The 27976-nt window shown below is 37.8% G+C and overlaps 2 protein-coding genes across 4 annotated transcripts in view; one reads left to right on the top strand and one right to left on the bottom strand.

Annotated features, from left to right (window-relative positions):
- The window catches only part of ATAD5 (ATPase family AAA domain containing 5), a 42188-nt gene extending 22703 nt beyond the window's left edge, over positions 1-19485 (top strand). Inside the window, exons 11-22 of the mRNA XM_040455269.1 lie at positions 1648-1727; positions 1905-2044; positions 2142-2292; positions 7630-7803; positions 8537-8670; positions 9383-9476; positions 10738-10802; positions 12613-12793; positions 14676-14857; positions 16419-17284; positions 17963-18118; positions 18223-19485. Of these exons, the coding sequence (XP_040311203.1) occupies positions 1648-1727; positions 1905-2044; positions 2142-2292; positions 7630-7803; positions 8537-8670; positions 9383-9476; positions 10738-10802; positions 12613-12793; positions 14676-14857; positions 16419-17284; positions 17963-18118; positions 18223-18301 (2302 nt within the window). The 3' untranslated portion in view covers positions 18302-19485. The remainder of the gene's footprint in view (positions 1-1647; positions 1728-1904; positions 2045-2141; positions 2293-7629; positions 7804-8536; positions 8671-9382; positions 9477-10737; positions 10803-12612; positions 12794-14675; positions 14858-16418; positions 17285-17962; positions 18119-18222) is intronic.
- TEFM (transcription elongation factor, mitochondrial) lies at positions 863-27976 on the bottom strand. 3 transcript variants are annotated; one of them, XR_005784648.1, is made up of 5 exons: positions 27852-27962; positions 26672-27135; positions 23421-23570; positions 21110-21604; positions 863-906 (listed from the first exon to the last, which is right to left on the bottom strand). XR_005784648.1 is itself a non-coding variant. In XM_040455271.1 (4 exons), exons 1-4 carry the CDS (start codon positions 27901-27903, stop codon positions 21167-21169), a joined length of 1083 nt encoding a protein of 360 aa, XP_040311205.1. In that variant the 5' UTR covers positions 27904-27976; the 3' UTR covers positions 20958-21166. The 3 variants fall into 3 exon arrangements, 2 of the variants coding, with proteins under 2 accessions (XP_040311205.1, XP_040311204.1); XM_040455271.1 differs by lacking the exon at positions 863-906 and having other exon boundaries at positions 20958-21604; positions 27873-27976; XM_040455270.1 differs by lacking the exon at positions 863-906 and having other exon boundaries at positions 20958-21604.

The following is a 27976-nucleotide window of genomic DNA, read 5'->3' as shown; positions in this document are numbered from 1 at the left end:
TAGTTTTACATTTACTTTGTTTTGAATCTAATTTGTTTAGTTTGTTTGAATCTAGTTTTACTATTTAGTTTTAATCTAGTTTGAGTTTAGTGTTTAGTTTGTTTGAATCTAGTTTTACTATTTATTTAGTTTGTTTTATTTATACTAAAATATAGAAATTATAAAGTATTACTTGTATGATAAAATCTTTGTAAAAAAGAAACTTAAGAAAAACATGAGAAGTAAATATCCTTCTTTTCTATTTCTACTCTCTAGAGGTAACAACTATTAAAGGTTTCTTGTAGAATCTTCCAGAAAAACATTTATGCATATGTTAGCTCCTTTCTTCCTAACAAATAGGGTCATATTAGTACTAATTCAGGTCCATAGTCCTTTGTCTACAATTCCCACATCCAAAAAAGTTCTGAAAATTAAAAGTTACTAACTTATGGTTTTTATGGATCCCACTTGGTAGGAGTTCATACCTTTTTAATTTTTTTTTTTTTCAACGTTTATTTTTGGGACAGAGAGAGACAGAGCATGAACAGGGGAGGGGCAGAGAGAGAGGGAGACACAGAATCGGAAACAGGCTCCAGGCTCTGAGCCATCAGCCCAGAGCCTGACGCGGGGCTCGAACTCACGGACCGCGAGATCGTGACCTGGCTGAAGTCGGACGCTTAACCGACTGCGCCACCCAGGCGCCCCTGTTTTAAAAAAAATTTTTTAACGTTTATTTGTTCTTTGAGAGAGAGAGAGACACAGCGCAAACAGGGAAGGGGCAGAGAGAGAGGGAGACACAGAATCCGAAGCAGATTCCAGGCCCAAGCTGTCAGTACAGAGCCCTATGCGGGGCTTGAACTCATAAACCACAAGATCACGATCCGAGCTGAAGTCAGATGCTTAACTGACTGAGCCACCCAGGCGCCCCTCATATCTTTTTTTAAAATAAAAACATTAAGTGATTATTTTGTAATACCAGAGACCCCAGAGGGGTATTGTGTTATGTGTGGTATGTGTACCAAATTACTTTTCTGGTATCTAAAAAATTTTGAATTCTAAAACTCACCTGGTCCAAAGGATTTCATATAAGAAATAGGGGCCTATAATAATAGTTAACACTTTGAGCTTAGTACTGTTCTAAGTGCTTGCATTGTTCTTAGCCCCTGTAATCCTTACAACTATACTATGAGAGTAAATACTGCTGTCCTCATCTTATAGATAAGGAATGGACCTACAGAGGTTGAATTATTTGTCCAGGGTCACCCAGCTTGAAAGTAGTGGGGCTGGAACTCAAACTTGAGCAGTCTAGCTCTAAACTAGAACTTAATCTTTCTGCTTATACTTAGCACTGTGTATTAGACATGTTTCATATCATCACACAGTCTACCTGAACTCTTTATAGTTGTTCCGTACTGGTTTCATAGGTGAGGGTACTGTAGTGTCTCTTTTCCCCTACTGAAGTACTTTTATGTTTTTCCCTTTGGAACCTAATCTCAACAAGGTTGCAGTGGATATCCTTGTACCTACAGTGTTGTATATTTTGGTAAAAAAATTACTTCCTTTAGAAATATTTGTGCCCATGTAAAAATATTTTACTATTTCGTTGATTCAAAGAGATACGGCTCTATTCTGTGAATTAGTTAATTAACACATATTTTCTTATGGCAGTTGGTTGAAAGACTGGAAGAGACGAGCCGAATTGGAAGAAAGACAAAATTTGAAGGGAAAAAAGGATGAGAAACAGGAAGGTATCTTGAGGCGTTTTCTCCATTTCACTGAACGTGTTTAGTTAGACTGGCTCTAAATGTGTATGACATTTCTTAACTGTATTTTATATTTGATTTCCTAGTTTTTGTAAATAAGTGTCTAGCATCTATTGCTGCCTGAGCAATTATCAAATAATTTGCATTTGAATAATTTTTCAGATCTGTCGGATAGCATTGATTTTAAAGGCAGTTCAGATGAAGAAGAGAATCGCCTTTGCAATACTGTTCTGATAACAGGGCCGACAGGAGTGGGGAAGACTGCCGCGGTGTATGCGTGTGCTCAGGAGCTTGGATTTAAGGTTAGTAACAGCTACGCCAGGAGGATGTTAATGTAACTGTTGCACTCGAATTAAAGGAAGACCGACCATTCTGCCTTGCTTTCATGTGTTCTTCCAGATATTTGAAGTCAATGCCTCTTCTCAGCGCAGTGGTAGACAAATTCTGTCTCAACTGAAGGAAGCTACCCAGTCCCATCAAGTGGACAAGCAAGGTGTAAACTCTCAGAAACCTTGTTTTTTTAATAGTTACAACCTAGGCAAGTCACCAAGTAAGTAAATTCTTTTGCTTAGGTCATAACCTTTGAGAGAAAGTGAAATCTACAAAAAGAATTTTAATAATCCGCATTTTTTTTTTTTTTGCCTTTTGTTTTTTAACCTTTTCCTATACACACACGTGCGTGCACCTTTTTTATGTTTTCCTGGATGGTTTTAAAATAAACCTTAAGACCATCATATAATTTTATTTGTATGTACTTCAGTAAGTATCTCTAATTGATAAGGGCCTTTAGAAAGCATAACCAGGGGTGTCTGGGTGGCTCAGTCTGTTACGCATCTCACTCTGGATTTCAGCTCAGGTCATGATCTCACACAGTTTGTGGACTCGAGGCCCACATTGGGTTCTGCATTGACAGTGCGGATCCTGCATGAGATTCCCTGACTCTCCTCCGCTCACACACGTGCTTGCTCCCTCTCTCAAAATAAATAAACGTAAAATAAAATAAAAAGCATAACCATAGTAATCATTATTAGACCTAATGAAATTAGCTATATATCTTAATTTGATCTAATACATACTCTTATTTTGGTGTTCTCTTGTTTCAAATGGTTCGTGCAAATTTGGATTCAAGCAAGGTTTACATCTTACATTTGACTGATGTCTTTTAAATATCTTCCAGTCTCCCTAATAATTCCCTCATCCTTTTCATATCATTTATTTTTTGAAGAACGTGGGTCATTTTTCATAAAATCTCTCACATTTTGGATTTCGCTGATTGTATGTTCATGGCATCAGTTAACATATTCCTCTTCCCTATATTTCTTGTAAACTGGCAGTTAGATCTGTGATACTGATTAGATTAAGGTTCTGTTTCAGGGCTACCGTACATGCATAGGCGGGGCTGTGTGCTTCCTATGGCATCAAAGCGGAAGATAACCTTTGTGATAGTCACATGGCTCAGTGAGTTCAGTTGTTTTCAGGCTGATCCATCCATTATAAAGTTCCCCATCACTCTTTTATGTAGCCATGAATGATCTTTATCTAGTAGACTGTTTCATTAGGAGTTGAAAAATGGGTGATTTTGTAATTCACTGAGCCTTTCTGAATTTATTAGTTGAAATTGTAAGGAGAATTTCTCCTCATCAGTTGTTTGGACACTTTGACATACAATTTGTGCAGGAAAGGCACGAGAAATGTTTCATTCTTTCCTTTTTAAAAATGTATTTTGTTTGTTTTTTTAGAGAGAGCATGAGTGGGCGAGAGGGGCAGGGAGAGAGAATCCCAAGCAGACTCTGTGCTCAGCGTAGAGCCTGACGTAGGGCTCAATCCCACAACCATGAGATCCTGACTTCTGAGCCAAAATCAAGAGTCAGACGCTTGATGGACTGAGCCACGCAGGCACTCCTATTCTTCTCTTTCATTTATCAGTTCCTAAAGTAATGGTGCCCTAGTAATCTCTAAAGTTATCCAATGAGTTTTTGGGTGGTCTACTTTTTTTTTTTTTTTTAGTATTACGAGGAACTCATGGATTTGTATCTATTTAATGTGTTTCAGTCCTTTGTGTTCATTATTCGTTGTGGCTATTACAATTTTCTTTTTGTCACTAGTTTAAACAGCTGTGATTTTGATGTGGGTTGCTGGAGTTTTCTTCATGTTTCATGTGGTTGGGGTTTGTTGAGCTTCTTGGATGTATGCGTTTATAGTTTTCATCAAATCTGGAAAATTCCAAGCATTGTGTCTTTTTTACTCTTAATTAAAATAGGTTTGACATATAACATTGTATAAATTTAGGGCATACAAGTGTTAATTTGATACATTTCTATATTGTAATATGCTTGCCATTGCATTGATAATTAGCATCTCTGTCATGTTACATAATTATCACTTCTTTTTAGTGGTTGGAATAATTAAGTCATAGTCTCAGGAAGTTTGGTGATTATAATACAGTGTTGCCTGTATTTACCATACTGTGCATTAGATCTCTAGGATTTATTTACTCATTGCAAGTTTGTACCCTTAAACAATATCTGTCCTGTCCCCAGTCCCTTGCTCCTGGCAACCACCATTTTACTCTCTGTTTTTGTGAGGTTGACTTTTTAGATTCCATATATAAGTGATGTCACACAGTGCTTGCTTTTCTCTGACTTACCTCACTTAGCCTCATGTGCTCCAGGTCCATGCATGCTGTCATAAATGGCAGGATGTTCTTTCTTAACGGCTGAATAATATTCCATTGTGTATATATACCACATCTTTATCCATTCATGCATGGGTACTTAGGTTGTTTCCATAGCACATTCTGTCATGAATCATGCTGCAGTAAACATGGGAGTGTGTATATCTCTTCGAGATCCCATTTTTGTTTCCCAGAAGCACAACTATAGCAGATCTATTTTTAGTTTTGGGGAGAAACTTCATGTTGTTTTCAATAGTGGTAGAACCAGTTTACATTCCCCTCAACAGCGCACAAAGCTTCCCTTTTCTCCACATCTTCGCCAGCACTTATCTCTTCAAATAATTTTTCTCTTCTCCTCTCCTCTGACAATTTTAATTATATATATATTAGACCACCTTGAGTTGTCTTCTAGCTTGATGATTGCACGTGCAATTTTTCAGTCTTCCTTTGCTCTGCATGTTTCATCTTGGATAGTTTCTAACTACTCAAGGTCACAGATCTTATTTTCTGCAGTATCTGGTATACTGTCAGTGCCATCCAATGTATTTTTTTATTTCATACATTGTAGTTTTCATTTCTAGAAGCTTGACTTGGGTCCTTTTTATAGTTTCTGTGTTACCATGCCCAATTTTTCCTGTAAGTTTTTGAACAGAAGAAACAGTTATGACTATTTTAGTCATAGTGTTCTTGTTTACTAATTAGTGTTCTTGTCTATTAATTCTGTCATCTGTGTCATTTCTGAGTTGGGTTCAGTTAATTGATTTTTTTTTTTCTTATGGATTGTATTTTCATGCCTTTTTGGTGCCTGATAATTTTGATCAGATGTCAGACTTCGTGCAGTTTACCTTGTTGGGTATTGGACATTTCTACATTCCCATAACTACTCTTGAATTTTGTTCTGGAATACATTTAAGATACCTAGAAACAGTTTGATCATTTCGGGTCTTCTGCTATATTAGCAAGACCATAGCAGCATTTAGTGTAAGACAGATTTTGCCATTGCTTAGGTAAAATCCTTCTGAGTACTCTGTCCACTTCCCCATTAATTCTGAAGTTTGCCATTCTGCCTAATAGGAAGAGGAACTGTTCCCAGCTCTTTGTAAGCCTTAGATTATTTCTTCTAATCTTTCACTGATCACTACTCCATTGAAGGCTTGAGGGAGACGCTCTGCAGATTTCTGGAACACTCTGTGGAGCTCTCTGCTCTTCACTATTCTGCCCTGTGATTGCAATCAGCCTTGGCCTCCCTGGAGGCCTGTTCAGTCTCCTGAACTCAAGGAAACCTCTGGACTGGCTTCCCCCTCTTCACTGTGGCCTATACATTGTCTCAAGGCAGGAATTAGGCAATTCCTGGGGTTCACCTTGTTTGTTTCTTCTCTTAGGTATCACTGTCCTTTTTTGCATTATTTCCAAAGTCTTAAAAAGCATTGTTTCATATATTATGCTTGGTTTTTTGCTGTTATTTCAGATAGATTGGTAACTCCAGTATATGTCTTGGCCAAATGCAGAGCCCTTTTTTCTTTTTGTGCTTTTTGACTAGCAGTAACCTGACTCAATTGGCTTGTGTCCTTTACACATAGCCCCAGTAATCTTTGATATTTGTTTTTGCTTTCTGGCTTGTTAAGATGTCCCAGACCTAGAAGGTAGCTACTTCTCCATGGAGCTGATTGTTTTGGTGAAAAATCCTTTAAGAAGATTATATAAATAAGGGCACCTGGTGGCTCAGTCAGTTAAGCGTATGACTTCGGCCCGGGTCATGATCTTGCGGTTTGTGAGTTCAAGCCCTCTATTGGGCTCTGTACTGACAGGTCAGAGTCTGGAGCCTACTTTGGATTCTGTGTCTCCCTCTTTCTCTGCCCCTCCCCTGCTTACACCCTGTCTGTCTGTCTCTCTCTCAAAAATATATATTAAAGAAAAAAAAAAGAATATATCAATAAAATTTAGCCAAGTACCTACTACCTACTAGGTATATTATTTAAATTTGGCATGTATTTTCTTTTTTTTTTTTTAATTTTTTTAATGTTCATTTTTGAGAGAGAGTACAAGCAGGGGAGGGACAGAGAGAGAGGGAGACACAGAATCTTCCAGACCCCACCCAATGTGGGGCTCGAATTCACGAACTGTGAGATCATGACTTGAGTCGAAGTTGGACACTTAACCTACTGAGCCACCCAGGTGCCCCTTGGCATTTATTCTCTAAAACCAGTCTTCGGACTGATGCCAATCCATGATCAAACAATCCTTGTACTATGCCAAAATTAGAAAAATAAGGACAAAATATTGAGTTTTTTATAAATCGCAATCTCTTCAATATAAAGAAATATTTTTTTATTTTAAGATTATGTTCCAGGGCACCTGGGTAGCTCAGTTGGTTGAGCGTCCAACTCTATTTTGGCTCAGGTCCTGGTTTCATGATTCATGAGTTCAAGTCCCATGCTGGGCTCTGGGCTGCTGGTGTGGAGCCTGCTTGGGTTTATGACATAATAGTGATGTCTAGGATAATATCTCAAATTCAGAATTTTCGGTAAGTTTTCAAACATCCATAATATGCAAAGAATATCATAAGATCTGTGGAGATGGGGTGCAAGAAAAAGAATAGGACAGATACAGTCATGGAATTGTGCACATATGATGGTACAGGAAAAGATCGTGCTCCTAATAACAATCTGCACATGTGAGGACTGAATCAGAGCACTTGGAGGGGAGAAAAGACTTGCTCTGGTACAAATGCTTGGTGCCATAGGACCTCAGGAGGGTAGAGATCAAACATTTGCTTTTAAACTTTGTATTGATCCTCCATAGTATCCTTAAAAAAACATTCTTTGCTTGTGATATCCACATACTATAGGGAAACTGAAGTTGGATAACAGTGTTCTGTCTGTGCTCAGTATGTACATTATCTCTCTTCCTCCAGCCTCCTCTGAACCCAAGCAGGTGTACAGAAAGTGAATGGAGGGATTATGAACATTATTTGCTTCAAGGATGTATGTTTGTTTGGAAAAGAATGTCTTTTCTAAATGCCCAGTTTTACCTTCTCTGATGATAGAATAACTGTAACAATATGCTAATATTTGTACACAGTGTAAGAATGAAAGAAAACTTCTGTATCAATTTTTAACTGGTAAGAGTAGAAATATAGGCTGTGGATAACTCAGTCTTACCATCTGTTTAACTTTTAGAATATTTACCTTTACGTAAATTTGGTTTTGGCAGAAAAATTAAGCTCTCCTAAGAAAGTTATTACATCACCAAGGAAACTTCCTCCGCAGTCACCACAAAGTAGCGTACCAAAACGAACACTTCCGCCTAAAACTTTGGCAAATTACTTTAAAGTTTCTTCTAAGCCAAAAAAAAATGAAGAAATAGTACTTCTGGAAAATAATAAAGGTAAGACATTAAATTGACAAAATATATGTGATATTTTTTAATAATGACCTTCATACATAAAATATCCTATTTCATGAGTTCCTATTGCTATTTATTTTTTTAATGTTCTAATTCTTTTTTATTTTTCTGTAATCTGTTTTTCTAAATGTTTATTTTTGAGAGAGGGAGAATAAGTGTGGGTAGGGGAGGGGCAGAGAGCGAGAGAGACAGTGTGGGATAGAGGATACAAGGCAGGCTCTGGGTCAGGTTTCACAAACCAAATGTGAAATCATGACCTGAATCGAAGTCGGACGCTCAACTGACTGAGCCACCTAGGTGCCCCTATTTTTATTATTTTTAGAGAGAGTGAGACCACAAGCAGTGGAAAGGGGAGGGGGGGAGGTGGGGAGAGAGAGAGAGAAAGAGAAAGAATCTTAAGCAGGCCCCAGGCTTAGCGTGGAGCCCGATACAGAGCTCGATCCCACAACCCTGGGATCATGACCTGAGCTGAAATCAAGAGTTGTTCGCTCAACTGACTGAGCCACCCAGGTACCTCCTACTGCTATTTATTAAACCTCGGCTACTTTGAAGGTCATACATATAGGAGTTTTGATATTTTGTTTCAGCTTTTTTCTTCCCCCACCCTTGTTTCAGTTTTGATAGGGGGTTTCACTTTGAGCTTAGTTTGCAGAAATATCCAGTGTTCTGTTAAAGGTTGATTTGAATCTAAAATATTAATATTTTGTTTATGCAGGAATCAAAAATTCTTGTGAACAGAAACCAATTATTCAGACTAAATCTACAAACACAACTAAGTCAAATGTCAAAGAATTTGGAGCTGAGGAATCCAACAGGAAAAACGCAACATCTCTCATTCTTTTTGAGGAGGTAGGCTTGTGGACATATGTTCATGGTATCTTATAATACAAATTTTTGTATGAGGTGCCTGGATGGCTCAGTCAGTTGAGTGTCCGACTCTTGATTTCAGCTCAGGGCATGATCTTGCAGTTCGTGAGCTCGAGTCCTGCTTCAGGCTCTGCTCTGACGTTGCGGAGCCTTCTTAAGATTCTCTCTCCCTCTCTCTGCTCCTCCCCAACTTGTGCATGCATGTGTACTCTCTCACTCTCTCTCTGTCTCTCTCAAAATAAATAAACATTAAAAAAAAACTTATTCTACAGATTACTGCATGTGTTACTGTGAAGTGTTGTAAAATAGCCAAGAAAGTCAGGAAGACTTGTATCTATTTGAATTTTAAGTGAATGAAACTGCAACCATAGAAGAATTTTTCAGAAAGATGATTAATGCAATTCAGGGTTATTAATTATTGTTCAGTGATTATAGAAATTATTCTGATTCATACATGTTCAGGTATAGGTGACTGCTTTTTTTGGTTTAATATTTATTTGATAATTTTTTTTACTTACAATGGTGTAAAACATTTTAAGCTTTCAGTGTGGGCTGAATTCACAGTGTTCATAAAGTTAATAAATTCATAAACTTTGTCTCTGACAGACTTACAGTGTATCTAGTATGTGTACATGACATATCCAGCACATGTTTTGTTACTCAGTACACTAATATTCTCATAAATGGTTCTTAGGTTGATGTCATTTTTGAGGAAGATGCTGGGTTTTTGAATGCAATCAAAACATTCATGGCAACAACTAAAAGACCTGTAATCCTTACTACAAGTGGTAGGTAACGGTGATTTGACAGCTAATTACTTTTGGTTAAAATATTTGAGAAAGCCTCAAATTTTAGTTAGAAATGTTCCTTTAAAAGTCTGCTAGTAAAGGGGCGCCTGTTGGCTGAGTTGGTTAAGCATCCGACTTTGGCTCAGGTCATGATCTCAGTTTGTGAGTTTGAGCCCTGCATCAGAGCTCACAGCCTGGAGTCTGCTTCAGATTCTGTGTCCTCCTTACTCTCTCTCTGTCCCTACCCTGCTTGCACTCTGTCCCTCAAAAAATAAATAAACTTAAAAAAAAAAAAAGTCTACTAGTGGGGGCATCTGGGTGGCTCATTCGGTTAAATGTCTGACTTCAGCTCAGGTCATGAGCTCACGGTTGTGAGTTCGAGTCCCACTTTGGATTGTCTGCTGTCAGCAGAGAGCCTGCTTCGGATCCTCTGTCCTGCGCCGCCCCCCCCCCCCCCACCTCTCTGCACCTCCCCTGCTCATGTTCTCAATCTCTCAAAAAAAAAATAAACAAACATTAAAGAATAAAAAATGAAAGTCTACTAGTAAATTAACTTTTTTTTCCTAAAATTTGAAGGCTCCTAGATCATTTCTTAAATGAGGAATTATTCAAATTTATGATCAGTTCTCAGCTTTGAGTAATTATAAAATTAATATGTTACCTTGCAAATGGCACCAAACATCATTCACTGGTCAGAACTTTTTATGGAACCCAGCCTTTCTGCAGTTCCTTAATATTGAACTTAGCCATTCCTTAACCCCTGAGAACACTTCCGTATGGATTATTGCCTATTTTAAAGTAAGTTGTAACCAGCCTGATTGCTCTAAACTTCCTAATGATTAGTGTTTGGTGTTCAATTTTAAAACCATAGTTTTTTTTTTTCATTATAAACACTGAATTATAACACTGTTTTCTAATATTTTTCATTGCACATATTCAGTAGCATATCTCTGCTATGAATTTCTAGAGGAAAATAAATGTTAGTTTATGTCAGACTCCACTTATAAATTAATGGGTCATTTGACTGTTGGTGATTGTCCTCTAAAAATATTGATATAAATTGTATTATTCAAAGGTTACATGACAGTTTAATTAAAAGATCAATTATTTTAGGTCAAGATAAAAATTCACTTCCTTAATGATTTATAATTTGCATATTTTTATTACCGATGAGATACAGAATATTTTCATAGAAAAAGTATAACTGGACAAAGTAATTTAATGGTCTTAATGGTTTTTTAAAATGTTTTTTTTCCTATAGATCCAACATTTAGTTTAATGTTTGATGGCTACTTTGAAGAAATTAATTTCAGTACTCCTTCGCTTGTAAGTTTTGAATTTTGATCATAAATCATATATCACAATTCTGTAAAAGATGGTTTCTTATGATAGTGCCATGTATCTTCAGTACATTGCTGATTAGAAGAGTGAACATCTCTGCCCTGTTCCTGATGGTAGGGTGAAAGGCATTCTTTACCATTAAGTGTGATATTAGCTGTATATTTTCATAGATGGTCTTTATCGGTTAGCTGTATTTTTATTGTGAATGTTGTTAAATTTTGTCTGGTGGGTTTTTTCCAGTCTTTTGAAACAATCATCTGGTTTATCTTTTTAATTCTATCACTATGGTGAATGATGTTGTTTGATTTTTGGATGTCAGACCAGTCTTGCATTCTTAGGATAATATGGTCATCCTGCGTTAGGTCTTTTATATATTTCTGGATTTGAGACTTTTTCCCTGTACTTTGTGAATATATTGTAGATTCTGTTATGTTTGTGTGAACAGATATTCTCCTGTAATATGTGGCAGCTAAAATTTCTGTTCCATTCTTTTAGTCTTAGCTGGGCTGCTTTGAGCTAGGCCCACACATGTGAAGTTCAGGTATCAACCAGGGATTTGCATTCTTCTTTTAGCTAGAGTTTCTGTTTCCCTACTTTCACTGAACTCCCTCGTCACTTTCCAGCTACGGCCATCATCCCAAACTCTATCCTCTGGTTCAGGCCAGTAATATTGTGAGTTTGTGTCTGAGTTTTAGCCACCATTGCTGCCCCCTGCCCTCAGTCAAAAATCAACTTAGAGGAGGTAGGAGAGGATGGGAGTTCATCCAGGGCCATTTTCTTTTGTCCAAGTGTTGATGTCCCTTCAGTTATCTTCTGCTCAGGTTACTCTCTTGTGCCTTCAAGTAGTTTGTTTTTTATATTTATTTGTTACTGATTGTAGAGTTTATAGTTATTACTGAAGGCAAGGTTTGTCTGATAATAGGGTCTTTGTTATTGAAAGAATTCCTAGTTTGTGGGAAGCAAAAGTCCCAGAAGTATGCAGGAGTAATGTATGCACATAAAATAAAGTCAAAAATTTAATAGAGGAAATCTTTTAATTGTCTTGTTAACTTCAAGGTAAAAATGCTAGTGATCTTGTAAAATATGCAAAATGTAAATACAATTTTATTTGTTTCAACTTTTGAAGGTAAAAAGCTTTCCATAAACAGCGGGAAGAGAAGAGTATATGTTTTGTCATTTTACAAAAAAATATTATAGTAATATTGATGAAAACGCTAAATAAAATGAAAATTTTTACTTGGTCCATTTATTCTTAAGAAATTACATGGGTTTTTTGTTTTTTTGATTTTTGTTTTCATTTTGTCTCATAATGTTTCTTGTTAACTTACATGTATACGTTTGTGCATGCATTGATATAATTTTCTAACTCTGGCTTTTAAAAATTATATGAGTATTTTTCAGTATTGTAGTATTCACGTTGTTTTTCTTCTATAGTATTCACATTTATAATTTTAATGGCTGTGAAATATTCCATCAAGTTGTACCATTATTTAAGCTTAAGGGAATTTCTCAAGGTTTAATAACATTGCCTCCAGGGTTCGTGTTGGAAAATTTCCCGTAAAAGTTTCCTTACTGTTTTTAGACTGTATACAGTTAATAAAATAAGTATACGTAAAATCTTTTTAATTTAGAAGTATATTCCTTTATATTTTTCTAGATCAGTTTCACTCTCAAGAGCTAAGATATTGTGAATTTTAGTGAAATTTGTCCTACTTTTAGATATGTATTACTGATGTATTTCTGTTAACTCTACAATTCACCATGTTTCTTTTTTCTTTCTCTGTTTGTTGCTCAGCTAAATGTTGCCAGCTACCTACAGATGATCTGCTTAGCTGAGAACTTTAGAACTGATGTGAAAGACTTTGTAACATTGTTAACTGCAAATACTTGTGATATTAGAAAAAGTATCCTTTACTTACAGTTCTGGATTAGAAGTGGAGGTGGATTTTTAGAAGAAAGACCATTATCCCTTTGTCGTAAGTTGATCTGTTATAAAAGAAATTTCTATAAGGGGACCCTCTGTTAAACTATATGCTGTACCAAAATATCTGAAAGATTTAAAAAATTGTGAGCATCCAGAGATCATATTAATCTTGAACATAAACATACATATGTCAATTTAGTTGATTAAAATTTTGTAAACATGAAATGTGGTTAGAGTAAACCTGCACATGGAACAAATTGTTACTTCTACATTTATAAGCATAGTTTCTTATAAACAAATAGAATTAAATATTATTTAGCAACTGATTTCCTTTTTCCACTTACTAAAAAACATGTTGGTGATTTTCCCCATATATAGGTTATTTTTGTCTGACTGTAAGTTCTCCTTTAGCTTCAATAGTCTATCATTCTTTTCTCATAAGAACTTTATCATTTCAGAAATGTTTTATTTCTTATCAATCTTTAGCCTCTGTTACCGAATTGAAGTCACAGACATTTATTGAGGACTTTCTCTATGCCAGGTCCTGTGTTTACATGAATAAGACATGCTTCCTTCCCTGAAGAAGTTCATAGTTCTGTGGTTTTCATGCTCCATAGTCACAGTTCTGTAGTTACAGATCCTGCTCTGGGAAATACACAAATATTTAAATAAAACCAAGGTGAAGTTCTGTAATATTAATCCCCTGTCAAGTTTTTTTTTTTTCTTCGATTAGTTCCAAATTTTAATGTGTTATTCTTTTTTGAGTTAGCAAACGTATATATTTAATTCAGTGTAAGCTTGGAGCCTTAACTGTTTCTTAGAAGTAAATATGATAAATAAGACGCAGAAAAATCTTCTTATAAAAAACAAATTAGTAACTATTGCCATATGACTGGAAATAAAATGCTATACCAAGAACTTTCAAAGAAAAAAAATTGTGTCATTATTTCTTTTCTTGAAGATTTTATATGCATTTTATTTCTGTCTAAAAAAATGCAGCTGTGTACTCATTGGGAATTCAAACAGTACAGAAGTATGTAAAAGAAAAGTAAAAGATCTCCCCCCTTCTTAAGATTAGCCACTGTTAGAGCTTTATCTATGCATGTACAAATATTGCTACCTACTTACTTAGCAGAGTTAACCAATACTGTATGTACTGTTAAGCAATTTGCTGTTTTTACTGGAGAATGTGTTGTTAGTATGTACAGTTTTAGCCCTCTCTTTTTCACAGCTGCATGCTATTCCATAATAGGGAATGGATGTAACGTAATTTAATTAACCATCACTTATTAGTGGAAATGGAAGTTACCTTTTGTTGTCATTAAAATGTGCAGTGAATATCCATACACATATCCTTGAGCATATCTGTGAGTACTTCTGTTGAAGAGAATTCTAGAAGTTTGGTTGCTAGGCCAAAGGCTAGAGTACATTTGCATCCTGGTAGGTATTGTCCGGTTGCCCTCCAGAAGATAACTGTACAAATTTATGTTCCCAGGAATAGTTTATGATGGCTTTTTTATGTATACCTCTGAGAAAATTAGGGAGCCAGTTGTTTTAGTTTTGCCAATTTAAAAGGCGAAAAGCGAATGGTATCTTATTCTAATTTGCATTTCCAAGATCACTAGTAAAATTGCACATCTTTTTATGAGTTTATTAGATATTTGTATTTCTTCTGTTACTTGTCTATTCATAGCATAGTCCTTGTGCTTTATTCTTTTGGATTGTTTTGTAAGCCGACCATCACCACCATCTTAACCTCTGTATGCTAGAAATAATGTTTGTATCGTACTTTTTGTGAATTAAAAACACATGTGGAGAGGAAGAAAATGGGAATATAGGTCCAAAAGGTGACAGGATCTTAGATTTTAAATAATTTTTTGCTGTAATTTATTAAGAATATAGATAGCTAAGATTTTCTTTTATTAATTTTGTAGGAGGAAATAGCAGAAGTGTTCAACTGGTTTGCTCTGAAGATGGCCCTGATTCCAAAAATAAACCTAAAAATACTAAAAGGAGCCCTACAGACCTTCCCAAATGTGACACTGGCTGTGTTGAGACCTTGTTTGGCCTTAAGAACATTTTTTCCCCATCGAAAGACTTATTTTCATTTCTAAAGGTATTTTCAATGTCTAGTGTACGATATTAAATTTATATTCCTTTTCATCTTCCTAACACTAACATTTAAATGTGTTTTAAATCTTAAAGTTAGGAAGACCTGGATGGCTCAGTTGGTTGAGCGTCTGACTCTTGATTTCAGCTCAGGTCATGATCCCAGGGTCGTGGGCATGAGCATGGAGCCTGCTTGAGATTCTCTCTCAGGGCGCCTGGGTGGTATCTGTTGGTCAAGCATCTGACTTTGGCTCAGATCGTGATCTCACGGTTCATGGGATCAAGCTCTCTGTCATCAGCATGGAGCCTGCTTTGGATCCTCTGTCCTTTTCTCTCTGCGCCTCCCATGCTTGTGTGCGCGCGCTCTCTCTCTCTCAAAATAAACAGACATTGGGGCGCCTGGGTGGCGCAGTCGGTTAAGCGTCCGACTTCAGCCAGGTCACGATCTCGCGGTCCGTGAGTTCGAGCCCCGCGTCAGGCTCTGGGCTGATGGCTCAGAGCCTGGAGCCTGTTTCCCATTCTGTGTCTCCCTCTCTCTCTGCCCCTCCCCCGTTCATGCTCTGTCTCTCTCTGTCCCAAAAATAAAAAAATAAAAAAAAAAGTTGAAAAAAAATAATAAAAATAGACATTAAAACAAACAAACAAACAAAAGATTAAATAAAAAAAAAAAGGAGAGGGCACCAGGGTGACTCAGTCTGTTGAGTGTCTGAGTTTGGCTCAGGTCATGATCTTCAGGCCCCACATTGGGCTCACTGCTGTCAGCCCACCAATGCAGAGCCTGCTTCAGATCTCTCCCCCTCTCTCTGTCCCTCCCCAACTTGCATTCTCCCAAAAATAAATATTAAAAGGAATAAATTAAAAAAATTAAGATTCTCTCTCCCTCTGTCCCTCTCCCCCACTCTCTCTCTAAAAATACATACATATTTTTAAGAAATAAATAAATCTTCAGGTTAACATAAATTTGCCTATAATTTTCATAGATTTATGATTTTAACACACTATACCACTTTGACAAACAGTTGATGGGTAATGCTCTGAATGCATATTATCGGATTTAGACTAGAATTTAGAAAGATTTCAGAATAAAAAAAAATTTCAGAAAAGTAGTTTTTAAACAAATGAGCTAACTATTGAATTGGGGTATAAACTATTAAAAATTTAATTCTTCAAATTTTAATAGTTTAAATGTATTTTTTAGGCTCAGAACTATTTTATTATTATTATTTATTTATTTATTTTTCATGTTTATTTATTTTTGAGAGAGAGAGAGAGAGCACGAGCTAGGGAGGGGCAGAGAGAGAGGGAGCCCAAAGTGGGCTCTATGCTGAGAGCAGAGAGCCCGATGTAGGGCTCAAACTCACGAACCAGTGAGATGATGACCTGAGCCAAAGTCAGACACTTAACCAACCAAGGCACCCAGGTGCCCCCAGAACTGTTTGACAAATTAAGGGAGTGTAGGTTAATAAAATTATGAGAGGGTAGCAACTCATTACTTTTAAGATGGTCATATGGGTAGAAGAATGTTCAGACTATGTTCTAACACTTCTTCATTCAAAATTTTTTTTCAGCACAAGATCAGAACAAAGGAAGAATGGTATCAATTCATCCAGCTTCTTACAGAATTCCGAACACAGAATGTAGATTTCTTATATAGTAATCTTGAGTTCATTCTGCCATTACCTGTTAACATCATTCCAGAAACGGAAAACTTTTGTGGTTCATCAGGAAGTGTGGAGGACACCAGTGCAGCAACAAAAAGTATGAAATGTCTTGCTAGGAAACATTCTGAAGGAGAGAAGCCATTGAAAAAGCCACAAAAAAAGAAACAAAAGAAAAAGATGACAATTCTAGATGATAGTGACTTATTTGACTCTGAAGTGGACTTTTCTAATGAATTCCGTAGCCTTTCCCCTGTATCTTCTTCCTCAAATTCAGAAGAAAGCAAAGCCAGAGATAAAGAAAGCAATCCAGAGACAAAGAAACTAAACAAATGTTTAGAGTCTAACATTGAGTCTGTTCCTTGTCCTCCTAAAACACCAGCAGAAAAAAAATGTTCAGCCCTCGTTTCTCAGTGTCTAAATTCTCTCACTGAGTTCATGGATAACATGTCCTTCTTAGATGCTCTTTTAAATGATGTAAGAGAACAAAAGGAAACTGGTAAAAATGACTTCAGTTGGACAAATGTTAAAAGCGGACTTTGTGATGAGTTTAGTCTCGAGACTACCGATGGATGGACTTCTCCGAGCTCCGGAGAATTAAAGGCAGCTGTAGAAGCTCTCAGCTTTACTAAATGTTCATCTACTATTTCAAAAGCATTGGAAACCTCCTTGAATTCTTGCAAGAAATCAGGAAGAGATCCAACAAAAGAGCTTACTTTTTATGTTTCACAAAAACGCAGCAATGTATATTTCAGTCAGTCAGCGGCTAATTTAGAGTAAGTCTTGCCTCCTTTTACTTTTTATTTTTCAATAATAAATGGTAAAGGGGAAATTATTAGTTTCTTTTTACTAATTTTGAAATGCTTGGCTTTATTGATCATGGTAAACCCTTAATATTAATAATGTAGCTCCTTTTTTTTTTAAAATTTTTTTTTAATGTTTCTATTTATTTTTGAGACAGAGACAGAGCATGAGCAGGGGAGGGGCAGAGAGAGAGGGAGACACAGAATCTGAAGCGGGCTCCAGGCTCCGAGCCGTCAGCACAGAGCCCGACGCGGGGCTCGAACCCACAAACCATGAGATCATGACCCGAGCCGAAGTCGGATGCTCAACCGACTGAGCCACCCAGGCGCCCCAATAATGTAGCTTCTAATAAGACAGGGAGACCATCCTGATTGCTGGGAAGAAAAATGAGAGATTAGGAGACTCTTGAATGACAGGGAGTGGGGTTTTGATTTGCTGTGACGGATAGCAGGTAGCCATTAAAGGTTTCTTTCACTTGTGAGTGATTGATGTGTTGAAAATGATACAGTAAGTTAACCCGGAATCTAGTTAATCTAGTCTAGACCAGAAGCAAGGAGAAGTGGAGACCAGAAGCTGGTTGTGTTTGGGATTGTTGCATTTTTTTAGACCTTAAAAGTAAAAAGTAATGCATTCCTTTTCATTTACAGCAGTGCCTGGAAGAGGATAGCAGTCATTAAAAGTGTATTTTCTAGCCGATCCCTTCTAAACCTGGGTAATAGACAAGCTAGTATAATTGAGTACTTGCCAACTCTTCGAAACATTTGTAAGACGGAGAAGCTAAAAGAACAAGGAAAAAGTAAAAGAAGGTAAAGAAAGGCTCTATACAAGTAACATTGTAGACAGCTATTTCAAGATTAATAAATATCCTCAGCTGATGGTTAAATTGAATTGTTCCTTGTAATTTTGACAGGTTCCTGCACTATCTGGAAGGGATTCATCTTAACATTTCGAAAGAGACTGTGAACACTTTGGCAGCTGGCTTCCCTTAATGTTCACATTAACAATGCCTTGTACAGATTATTATGTGGTCCTCAAGATACATTTTTATATTGATTCATGGAAGAATTTATTTCTGAATGTACATTTAAAACAGGCTATTTGTATATTTTTTATTAGTGTGCAGATATTTAAAATGAAAAAATTTGAGTTACAAATTGTATTTATGATTATGGTGGTATTTTTTTCTGAAATTTTTTATATTATCTGATTTAGCTTTGTTATAGTATTTTTGTATGTGAGTGAGCTGTTTCTAGAAGGGACAGCTCACTAAGATATTTCTAAAAATGTTTCAGTGTTAAATTAATCCATAATTTTTCTCTTTCCTGTTACCTTTAATCCACCTCTCCCCAACCCAACCTTCAGTACTCTGTCAAGTTGTATATATGAATCATCTAGGTGGTGATCTTTAAAAAATAAATTTATGCAATACAAAATTATGTAACATGCAAAAAACTTCCTAGGGAAGAAATTATGCATCAGTTTTCAAAAAGTAACATCTTCCCGATAAATTTATTTTTAGTGTATTCCTCTGGCATATTTTACCATTGGATCAGCATGTTGACAAAGTGAAAACAAGATTATGAATTGTCGTTTTCATAAATCTTTTTTAGCAACCACACATATGTGATACCTTGTATATTTTGCCAACTCAAATCATTTGCCTTGTACATTTTTCTTGTATTTTTATATCAGTGATGTTTTATTTCATAAAGATATTAATGACGTTAATATATCTATTTTGGACAAAGTGCTACTCATCAAAATTGTAACAAGGGAGAATTCTGTACAGGCTTTCTACATCATAGCCATCTCCATTTAAGGTTATGCTTTTGGAGAAAGTGTATATTTTTAATTACAAGATTGTAAAATCCCACATTTCACTTAAAATTATTTTTGCGATCATATAATCAGATATATCTGAAAATAGTGTCCTATTTCCAATGTTTATATTATGTACTAGCCTAGAATTCAGTTACATTATCTGAATTATGTTTTTACCCCAAAAGGTAAGGATCCTAATTTTGTACAGATGGAAAATATTGTTGTATACCTGTTTACAAATGTGTATGAAGATATGTTTTTACCTCATTTGTTCAATTTACTTTTTCTTGTTATTGATAGTATATGGATTTAATTAAAGGCTGAAGCTAAGAGGCTTTATGCAATGTTTAAATAGGTGTTCAGGTGTAATCCTCTGGGTAAATATGGGTATTTCATAGGTTTGGATATAGGCTATGTCTTACAGGTTTTGTGCTTGTACAAGAGAGAGAATAGATCTGAAGTTTTGTGGGTTTTTAAGTATATGGATCTTTCTACTGCATACTAGTGTTCATTCACTATTTGTAGACCACTTACCTGTTAATTTGGTCTTTTATTATTAGAAAATTCTGGTAATTCTCAGTAATTGAGAACCAAAGTAAAATAACTATAGAATTGTATTTAATAAGATCAAAAATCAGGGAACAGGATATTTTCCTCCCTAATAGGGACACATTTAAGATTTTTTATTTAGGTTTAGCATGATTTGGGGAAAAAATTATGAATTCTTAAAGGTAGTAAATTCCTAGAAGATTTACGTCCTTTTGAGATAAAGTGACCAAATTCTGATGGCTTTTCAATACTTAGCATCTTATCCTATAAAGTCCTAAAATGAACACATTTTCACTTAAAGCTATTTCCAGGAATATGTGGAAGACAGAATGCCACGTATCTGGCATGAACAACTGGATGGCTGGTGAAGCTGTTTACTGAAGTGTAGAACAGTGGCAAAGCGGGGGGGAGGGAGATTTGAAGGAAAGAGAATTATTTCAGACGTGTAGTTTGAGAGATCTACAACATATCCAAGGTGGAGATGTTTTTGTACAACCATATAGGTAAATGTAGAGCTTTATAAGTGAATGGCAATAGGTCTAGAGTGCAACCCAGATTCCACATATTTTATATATTTCTGATTTTTTTCCAACAAGTATATTTCACTTTTTAAAGGAAAAATGTATTGCTCTGACATCAAAGAGACTTGGGTTCAGGATTGGTGAGATAGAATGAGGGCCTGAACTAAGGCACATGTAATGTGAGATGTGGGTGGAAAATTAGGTGCTATGCTACTTTTTTTTAAATGTTTATTTTGAGAGCACACAGACACAAGATGGGGAGGGGCAGAGAGGGAATCCTAAGCAGGCTCCGCACTGAGCGTGGGGCTCGATCTCACCACGACATCATGACCTTGGCTGAAATCAAGTCGGGATGCTTAACTGACTAAGCCACCCAGGCAGCCCAGTCCTACTTTTCTCAAAAGATGGTCTGTCCAAGTAAAATATTTCAAAAGTGAAAAAAAATGAACCTATTAGACAAAGCTTGTTTGTTCTGGGTTTGATAGACCGAGTTGATGAAAATCACCTTTGGAAGCAGTACGTCGAACCACGTGCTACTTACGGAAGAAGAAGATGTAAGTTGTGTTCTCGGTTATAATTAGTGTTATTCCCAAGATGAGCACCACCCAGAAAAATCATTACTCCCTATTTTAACAATATAACAATTCAATCCTTTAGGATGGGATTTGCTTTTCAGGGGAGATAACTCTGTTTCTTGTTTTGGCTGTTTAGGGAGCATCTTACCATTTAACACTAAAACCCAAAAGGCACACAGTCTCCTCTAAGATATTTATTGATTTGGCCTAGACCTATTATTGTGTGAACAATTCAACAGCCAAAAGTCTGACCCTAAACATCCGAATATAAACATGTTTCCTTCTCCATAAACATGGTCGTTAAAAACAGTTGGTTTTACAGCTTCAGAACTAATAAATACAATTTAATAGATATAACAGTAGAGCCCATTACAGTAACCTCAGAATTTTAAGGTTCAGTATCAAACACTGCTAATTCGTAGAAGGCAATGGCTTGTAACAATGAATCATATAACTCTTCCGCTCTCTGTTCTTCAGTAGACGAAAACATCTGTCTGTAGCGGACGATCTTCTCTGATGGGAAGACTACCCGAGGCTCCTCCTTCAATACGGACTCTGAAAGGAACTGCTTCACTAGTTCTTTTCCACTAGTCCGCGTGTCACCAATCATCAGCTCAAAGTGCTTCCCCACTCCATTTCGATTCATGCTCAGTACCCGGTGCTGGCCGTCCTGGACAAAAGTTTTATTTAATAAGGCATACAGCATGGCTTCCATGATGTGAAAATGTAACAGTACAGGAAACCGAGAGGAGTTCTGAATTGAAAGCCCTATTTTTTCCAGAACATAGAGGTCAGCATTAGGCATCTTTGAAATGACTGAAGAAATCTTAAAAAAAAAAAAAAAGACAAAATTAGTGACAAGAACTACTTTGTTGTTTGGGTCCCCTCTCCCATTTATTTTTTTAAATGTTTATTTATTGTTAAAAGGCAGAGCATGAGCGGGGGAGGGACAGAGGGAGAAGGGAGACAAAGAACCCAAAGCAGGCTCCAGGCTGTGAGCTGTCAGCACAGAACCCGACATGGGCTCGAACCCACAAACCATGAGATCATGACCTGAGCTGAAGTCAGACACTTAACTGACTGAGCCACCCAGGCTCATAACCTGTATTTTTTTTAATATATAACTTAGGTTAAACTCCTGCTAACAGTTCTGAAGTAACTGAAAAAGCATTTAATGGAGGCCTCAGGACAGCCAAGTTCTGGTCATTGTTCTATCAGGAATAAGCTGAGCTAAGACAGGCCATTTAGTCCTCCCAAGTACTGGTTTCTTCATCTGTAAAATGGGCTTCATAATTTCTTTCTTCCTTTTTTTTTGGAAATGTTTATTTTTGAGAGAGAGCACGCAAGTGAGCAAGTGAGCTCAGGGGAGGGGCGGAGAGAGAGGGAGAAAGAGGATCTGAAGCAGGCTTTCTGCTGTGCAGTGCAGAGCCTGATGTGGGGCTTGGAACTCACAAACCATGAGATCATGACCTGGGCCAAAGTCGGATGCCCAACCAACTGGCCACCAGGTGGTCCCCTGGGCTTCATAATTTCTAAAATCTGTACTAGACAACTTAACAGGCACCTGGGTGGCTCAGCTGGTTGAGTGTCCAACTCTTGATTTTGGATCAGGTCACGATCCTATAGTCATGGGACTGAGCCATGTTGGGGTCTGTGGGGTGCGTGGAGCCTGCTTGGGATTCTCTCTGCCCTTCTCTCCCATTTGCTCTCAAAAGAAAAAAAAAATTTTTTTTTAAATTTTACAAAAGATTAGACAACTTAAAACTTCTATTAACCTTTTAAAAATGTCTAGGGGTGGGGTGTCTGGGTGGCTCAGTGGGTTACGTGTCTGACTTCACATCAGGTCATGATCTCACAGTTTATGAGTTCGAGTCCTGCACTAGGCTCTCTGCTCTCAGCACAGAGCCTGCCTCACATCCTCTGTCTCCCTCTCAAAAATAAATAAGCATTTAAAAAAGTAAATAAAATAAGGGGCGTCTGGGTAGCTCAGTCGGTTAAGTGTCCGACTTTGGCTCAGGTCGTGATCTCATGGTTTGTGAGTTCAAGCCCTGCGTTGGGCTCTGTGCTGACAGCTCTGAGCCCAGAGCCTGCTTTGGATTTTGTCTCTGTCTCTCTGCCCCTCCCCCACTCCGCTCTGTCTCTGAAAAATAAACATTAAAAAAAAGTTTTTAAATAAATTAATTAAATAAAAATGTCTAGAGTTAGAATAACTAGCCTATAATCAATCATCTGCAAATGATTAATCCCATCAGATGCTTGATTATACCAGTTCCCTATGTGTAATCAGGATGGTAATTACTCCCCATGTCACAAGGTTTTGAAGACTCAATGAGACAATTAGTGACAGCATTTTTGAAAAACAAGCTTTATATAGGGATAAAATTCTATAACATTTAGAATAATATATTTTAACACTGATTTTTCTCAGTATACGCCTTTGACACATGAAGGTATTTCATGAACTAAATGAAGATTCAACCTTTAAAAATCATAAGGTGATGAAAACATGATAGGAATGGGTGAATAATAAGCACGCAAAGAGAGTCCATCGTTAGTACTGTATTTCATTCCTCTTAGGACTAGAAGATTAAACTACACGAGGAGTTCCGGCAGGTGGGAATTTGGAGGTGCAACTGCTTTACCTCTTGTAAATAGACAGATGATAAGTATGTTCCTTTCATCAACTGGCAACACTCACTTTGCTGCCAGTCTAGCACGGCCAATTTACGATCCAGGTGAGCCCAGGCAATTCTTCTAGTTCCAAAAACAATGGATACGATACTATTAACTGCCTAAAACAAAAAAAGGCTGGTTTAATGACAAGTATAGACATTTTAATAGATACAAAATTTAAGCTATAAACTCAGAATGCCAAATTAGTTTCTATAACAGAAATATATTTACAGTCTATGAACTGAGAATTGTTAAAGAAATGCAGCAGTAATATTTAAAAAACAAAGTAACAGTTTATAAACAAAGAACCTTTACTTATTCTCAGTGCCTTGCCCAAAATCGGCATTCAAATATTCAAATGTTGCTGGGGACTGTGCTAGGTACTAGGAAACAAGAAACATACCCATACATTGTAAGAAATGCCAGCACAGTTACACTGTAGAGAGGAGAACAGGTCCGGGAAGACTGACTGGACTAGGAGAGTGAGTAAATGCTAAATGGGACGTTATTTCACCAGATGTCCACACAGATAGGTTGTGTGACACCTCACACTCAGGCTGCGGTATGAGTGCAAGTGGGAAAAGTGCCGAGGGGTACGCAAATTTCTGCAAAAGCATCTTGCTTTATCCTGAGAGCTCCAGGAAGCCCCCAAAGCAGGTAACATTCAGGTACAACATGAGACATTTCAGAACTATCACTGACTGCTGTGTGGAAGACGGACCAAAGCAGGCTAGACTAGAGGTGGTACTGGTTAGGTGCCTGTTATATGACCCAGCATTAAGAATCGGGGGCACCTGGGTGGCTCAGTCGGTTAAGTGACCATCTCCTGATTTTGGCATGATCTTGCGGTTTGTGAGATGGAGCCCGGTGCCGGGCTCTGTGCTGACAGTGCAGGGCCCATCTGGGATTCTCTCTCTCCCTCCCTCCCTCCCCCTCTTCTGCTTGGGCACCTGCTCTCTCTCTCTCAAAAATAAAAAAACTTATAACAAAATTGAAGACAGTGACAGTGAGGACAAGAAATAGAGCAGAGATAATGGGGGTAGAATTGATATGTGGGATGGAGGAGCTTAGGATAAATCCAGTTTTATTTCAGTGATTGAATGGCACCTGTTAAAGATGATGATAGGAAGCAGATCAACTTGGGAAGGTTAAGGGGAGGTGAGTTGTTTTTTTATGTATTCCATTCAGGCTGCCTACAGGGCTTCTAAGGGGAAATGTGTAGTAGATAATTGGATATGTGGGTTCAACTCTGCATGAAGTCTGGGCATCACTTCACTCCCACACAGTTCATCTAGTTATATGGATATGCAACATGCTCCACAGATACAAAGGCAGATAAGCAGGAACATTTTCTAATTCTATGCCCATCTCCCTTTCACTGCTAAGGAATGGATAAATATCCACTATGGGCAGAATAGTTTGGATGCCCAATCTACAAAATACAGGCCTTCTTTTGGTTCTTTCCTTTAGCTCAATGACTGCCGAGATATACTGTACATAACAATTACTGCACCAGGTCACACACAGTACTTCACGGGCAAGATTTTTTTTAAGGACTACTGCATGACTTTTTCCATACAAAATAACTTTAGAACCTAACCCTCTAAATAAGATTGCAACTCCACTGTAGTGAGTATAAATAGTATTTGTAGCAAACACTTTGAAGGAAAATCCAACCCCTGAAAAATGTCATTTGAAGTATGTTCCAGATCAACTGCAAGAGTTCTATCAGGAGTCCATGGATGGGCTTCATGAAACTTACAAACCCTCTGAAAGTACATGCAACATTCTATGTATACGTGTTCTTGTTTTCCTGAAAAGAGGTCCATAGCTTTCATCAGGTTTTCAGAAAGTATCCATAATCCCCCAAAACTGAGAACTACTGGTCTAGAAAAAAGTGTGCTTACTACTGGTATAGGATGAGAGAATATTTTATCATGTATTGTTACACAGGACCTAAGTCCCTCCTCCAAGGTTTAATGTCTGATGTGCCAAGTAATTCTAATATTTGTCTTAAAGTGCCTGGGTGGCTCAGTCAGTTAAGCTTCCAACTTCAGCTCAGGTCATAAGCTTCCAGTTTGTGAGTTTGAGCCCCATGTTGGGCTCTGTGCTGAGAGCCCAGAGCCTGGACCCTGCTTCAGATTCTGTGTCTCCCTCTCTCTCTGCCCCTCTCCCGCTTGCACTCAGTCTCTCTCTCTCAAAAATAAATAAACATTAAAAAAAAAAAGAGGGCACCTGGGTGGCTCAGTCAGTTAAGTGTCTGACTTTGGCTCAGGTCATGATCTCACAGTTCGTGGGTTGAGGCCCCACATCGGGCTCTGTGCTGACAGCTCAGAGCCTGGAGCCTGCTTTGGATTCTGTGTCTCCCTCTCTCTCTCTCTGCCCTCCCCTGTTCGTGCTCTGTCTCTCGCTTTAATAAATAAATAAATAAATAAATAAATAAATAAATAAATAAATAAATAAATAAATAAATAAAGGGGCGCCTGGGTGGCTCAGTCGGTTGAGCGGCCGGCTTCGGCTCAGGTCATGATCTCACGGTCCGTGAGTTCGAGCCCCACATCGGGCTCTGTGCTGACAGCTCAGAGCCTGGAGCCTGTTTCAGATTCTGTGTCTCCCTCTCTCTCTCTGACCCTCCCCCGTTCATGCTCTGTCTCTCTCTGTCTCAAAAATAAATAAACGTTAAAAAAAAATAATAATAATAAATAAATAAATAAATACAACACTGAAAAGGATTTGCTTTTAGAATGCTTTTTAAAAGGAGGTAGGAAGGGAAAGATTACGTTAAATCCTGCTGGAAAGACCAGTATAATGTTGTACAGTCACTCCCTGGCCATAACCATCTCTGCATCTTAATTTCTCATTACTCTCGATAGAACCCTCAGACACAGCCAGATAGCTTCTCAACATTCCTCTTAAATAAACCTTGCACAGACCTATTTCTCTACAACTGTTCTTTCTTCCTAGAATGCCCACCTCCTCCAGGTAGCCTAATTCTCTCTCTCCAAGATCCAGGTTGAGTTCTACCAGTAATCTGCCCAACAGTCACAGCCCACAGTTCCCTGCCCCATCCATTGCCAATTTACTATCTGTATATCTCATTCTTCAGTACTGATCACATACCAACTAAACTCTAAGCTGTCTTGATGCCCAGAATAGTGCTTTGCAAAGTATGTTCTCAAATATGTAGGCCATATAGCGGACATTAAGAAAAATGATATACCTTAAGTCTCTCTCTTTTTATCTCTGGTTTGATGAGCTTTCTCAAGAGCCGGTTGTCTTGGAACTTTCTTTTTTCCCCTTCAGTCTCTGGACAAAGAATGGAGTTACAAACTTGAATGGTAGTTTTGTACTGAAACAAGGGCACATTCATTAAACTCTCCAAATTCTGAAATGGCCCAAACTTCTCTCTGTGCTCTATAATATTGATGGATTTTCTTCCACGAAGCAATTTGAAAGCTTCAAGTTCTTTATTAGATGCTGTATTCAACACCTGCAGGATGGAAGCCTGCTGCTCTGAAGAGAAGAGCTTGTCAAGTGCATTTCCAGATTTCTTTGTATTTTCATCACAAAGAGCAACACTGGGAATAATCTTCTTAGGTGCGGTGGATTTTTTCCGACAGCAGGAATTATGGAGACCCTGGACCAAGGATGACCCTAACGGAACTGGAAAACATCGCCACCTTCCTGAAAGGAAAATTTAGCAAAATGTAAGTTGGAATGTCCTACTTCTCTTTAGTATTAGTTGTGGCTTCACCAGAGCCTTTGCAAAGTGGCAGAGACTTTCCCATAATTTTAGAAGTAGTAGACCAAATTCACAAGAGGTGTCTTCTGATTTTTGTGGACAAGTCCTAAGTTTTACAACCTGGAAATTTTATGCCCTTCAATGTCTTCAACTGCTTAACGTTTTGGCATTTTTAACTTTAGAAAGATCCTTTTGTAATTACTATCTCTTGTTAAGAACATTTTCACTAGTTTCTTTCTCATCCGGGGGAGCCAGATAAAATTAAATTTTATACGTGTGTAAGAAATGTTTCAGCTGAGTGGTAGATTGAAGGACGATTTTTGTTTCTCCGGTACACTTTTCGAGATTTCTACTATGACTATGCTTCTGCAAGTGCAAGGGCAAAAACTATGCAAGAAACAATTCTGTAAAACCAATGGGAAGTCACTCTGACACTGCAGCCCCAGGAAGAAAATACAGCCAGAAGTCAGCAAACGGCCGTTAGAATCTGAACCGTCCGCCCGCCCGCCACCCAGTCCGGGAAGGAGCCCCTCGCGGACCCCTTCCCCGGGAAGCACAATCGCTCCGAGGCGCCTCTCAGCTCAGCGAGGACTCCAAGACGGAGAGCTGGACAGAGGACCCGAGAGAGGAAATATCCCATGACAGACGGGAAATTAACCTAATATTCCAGGAACGCTACCTCCCGCCACGAGGAGACAATGGACGCTCATCCTCCAGGTAAAGCACCAGGTTCCCACAGTCCAATCTTCCTCCGCCGACTTCCGGTCCCTACATGCTCCGCCC

This window comes from Herpailurus yagouaroundi, unplaced genomic scaffold (genome assembly GCF_014898765.1).
Source record: "Herpailurus yagouaroundi ecotype Mexico unplaced genomic scaffold, PumYag 215, whole genome shotgun sequence".
Lineage (NCBI taxonomy): Eukaryota > Metazoa > Chordata > Mammalia > Carnivora > Felidae > Herpailurus > Herpailurus yagouaroundi.
This window is presented reverse-complemented; position numbering and strand designations above follow the sequence as displayed.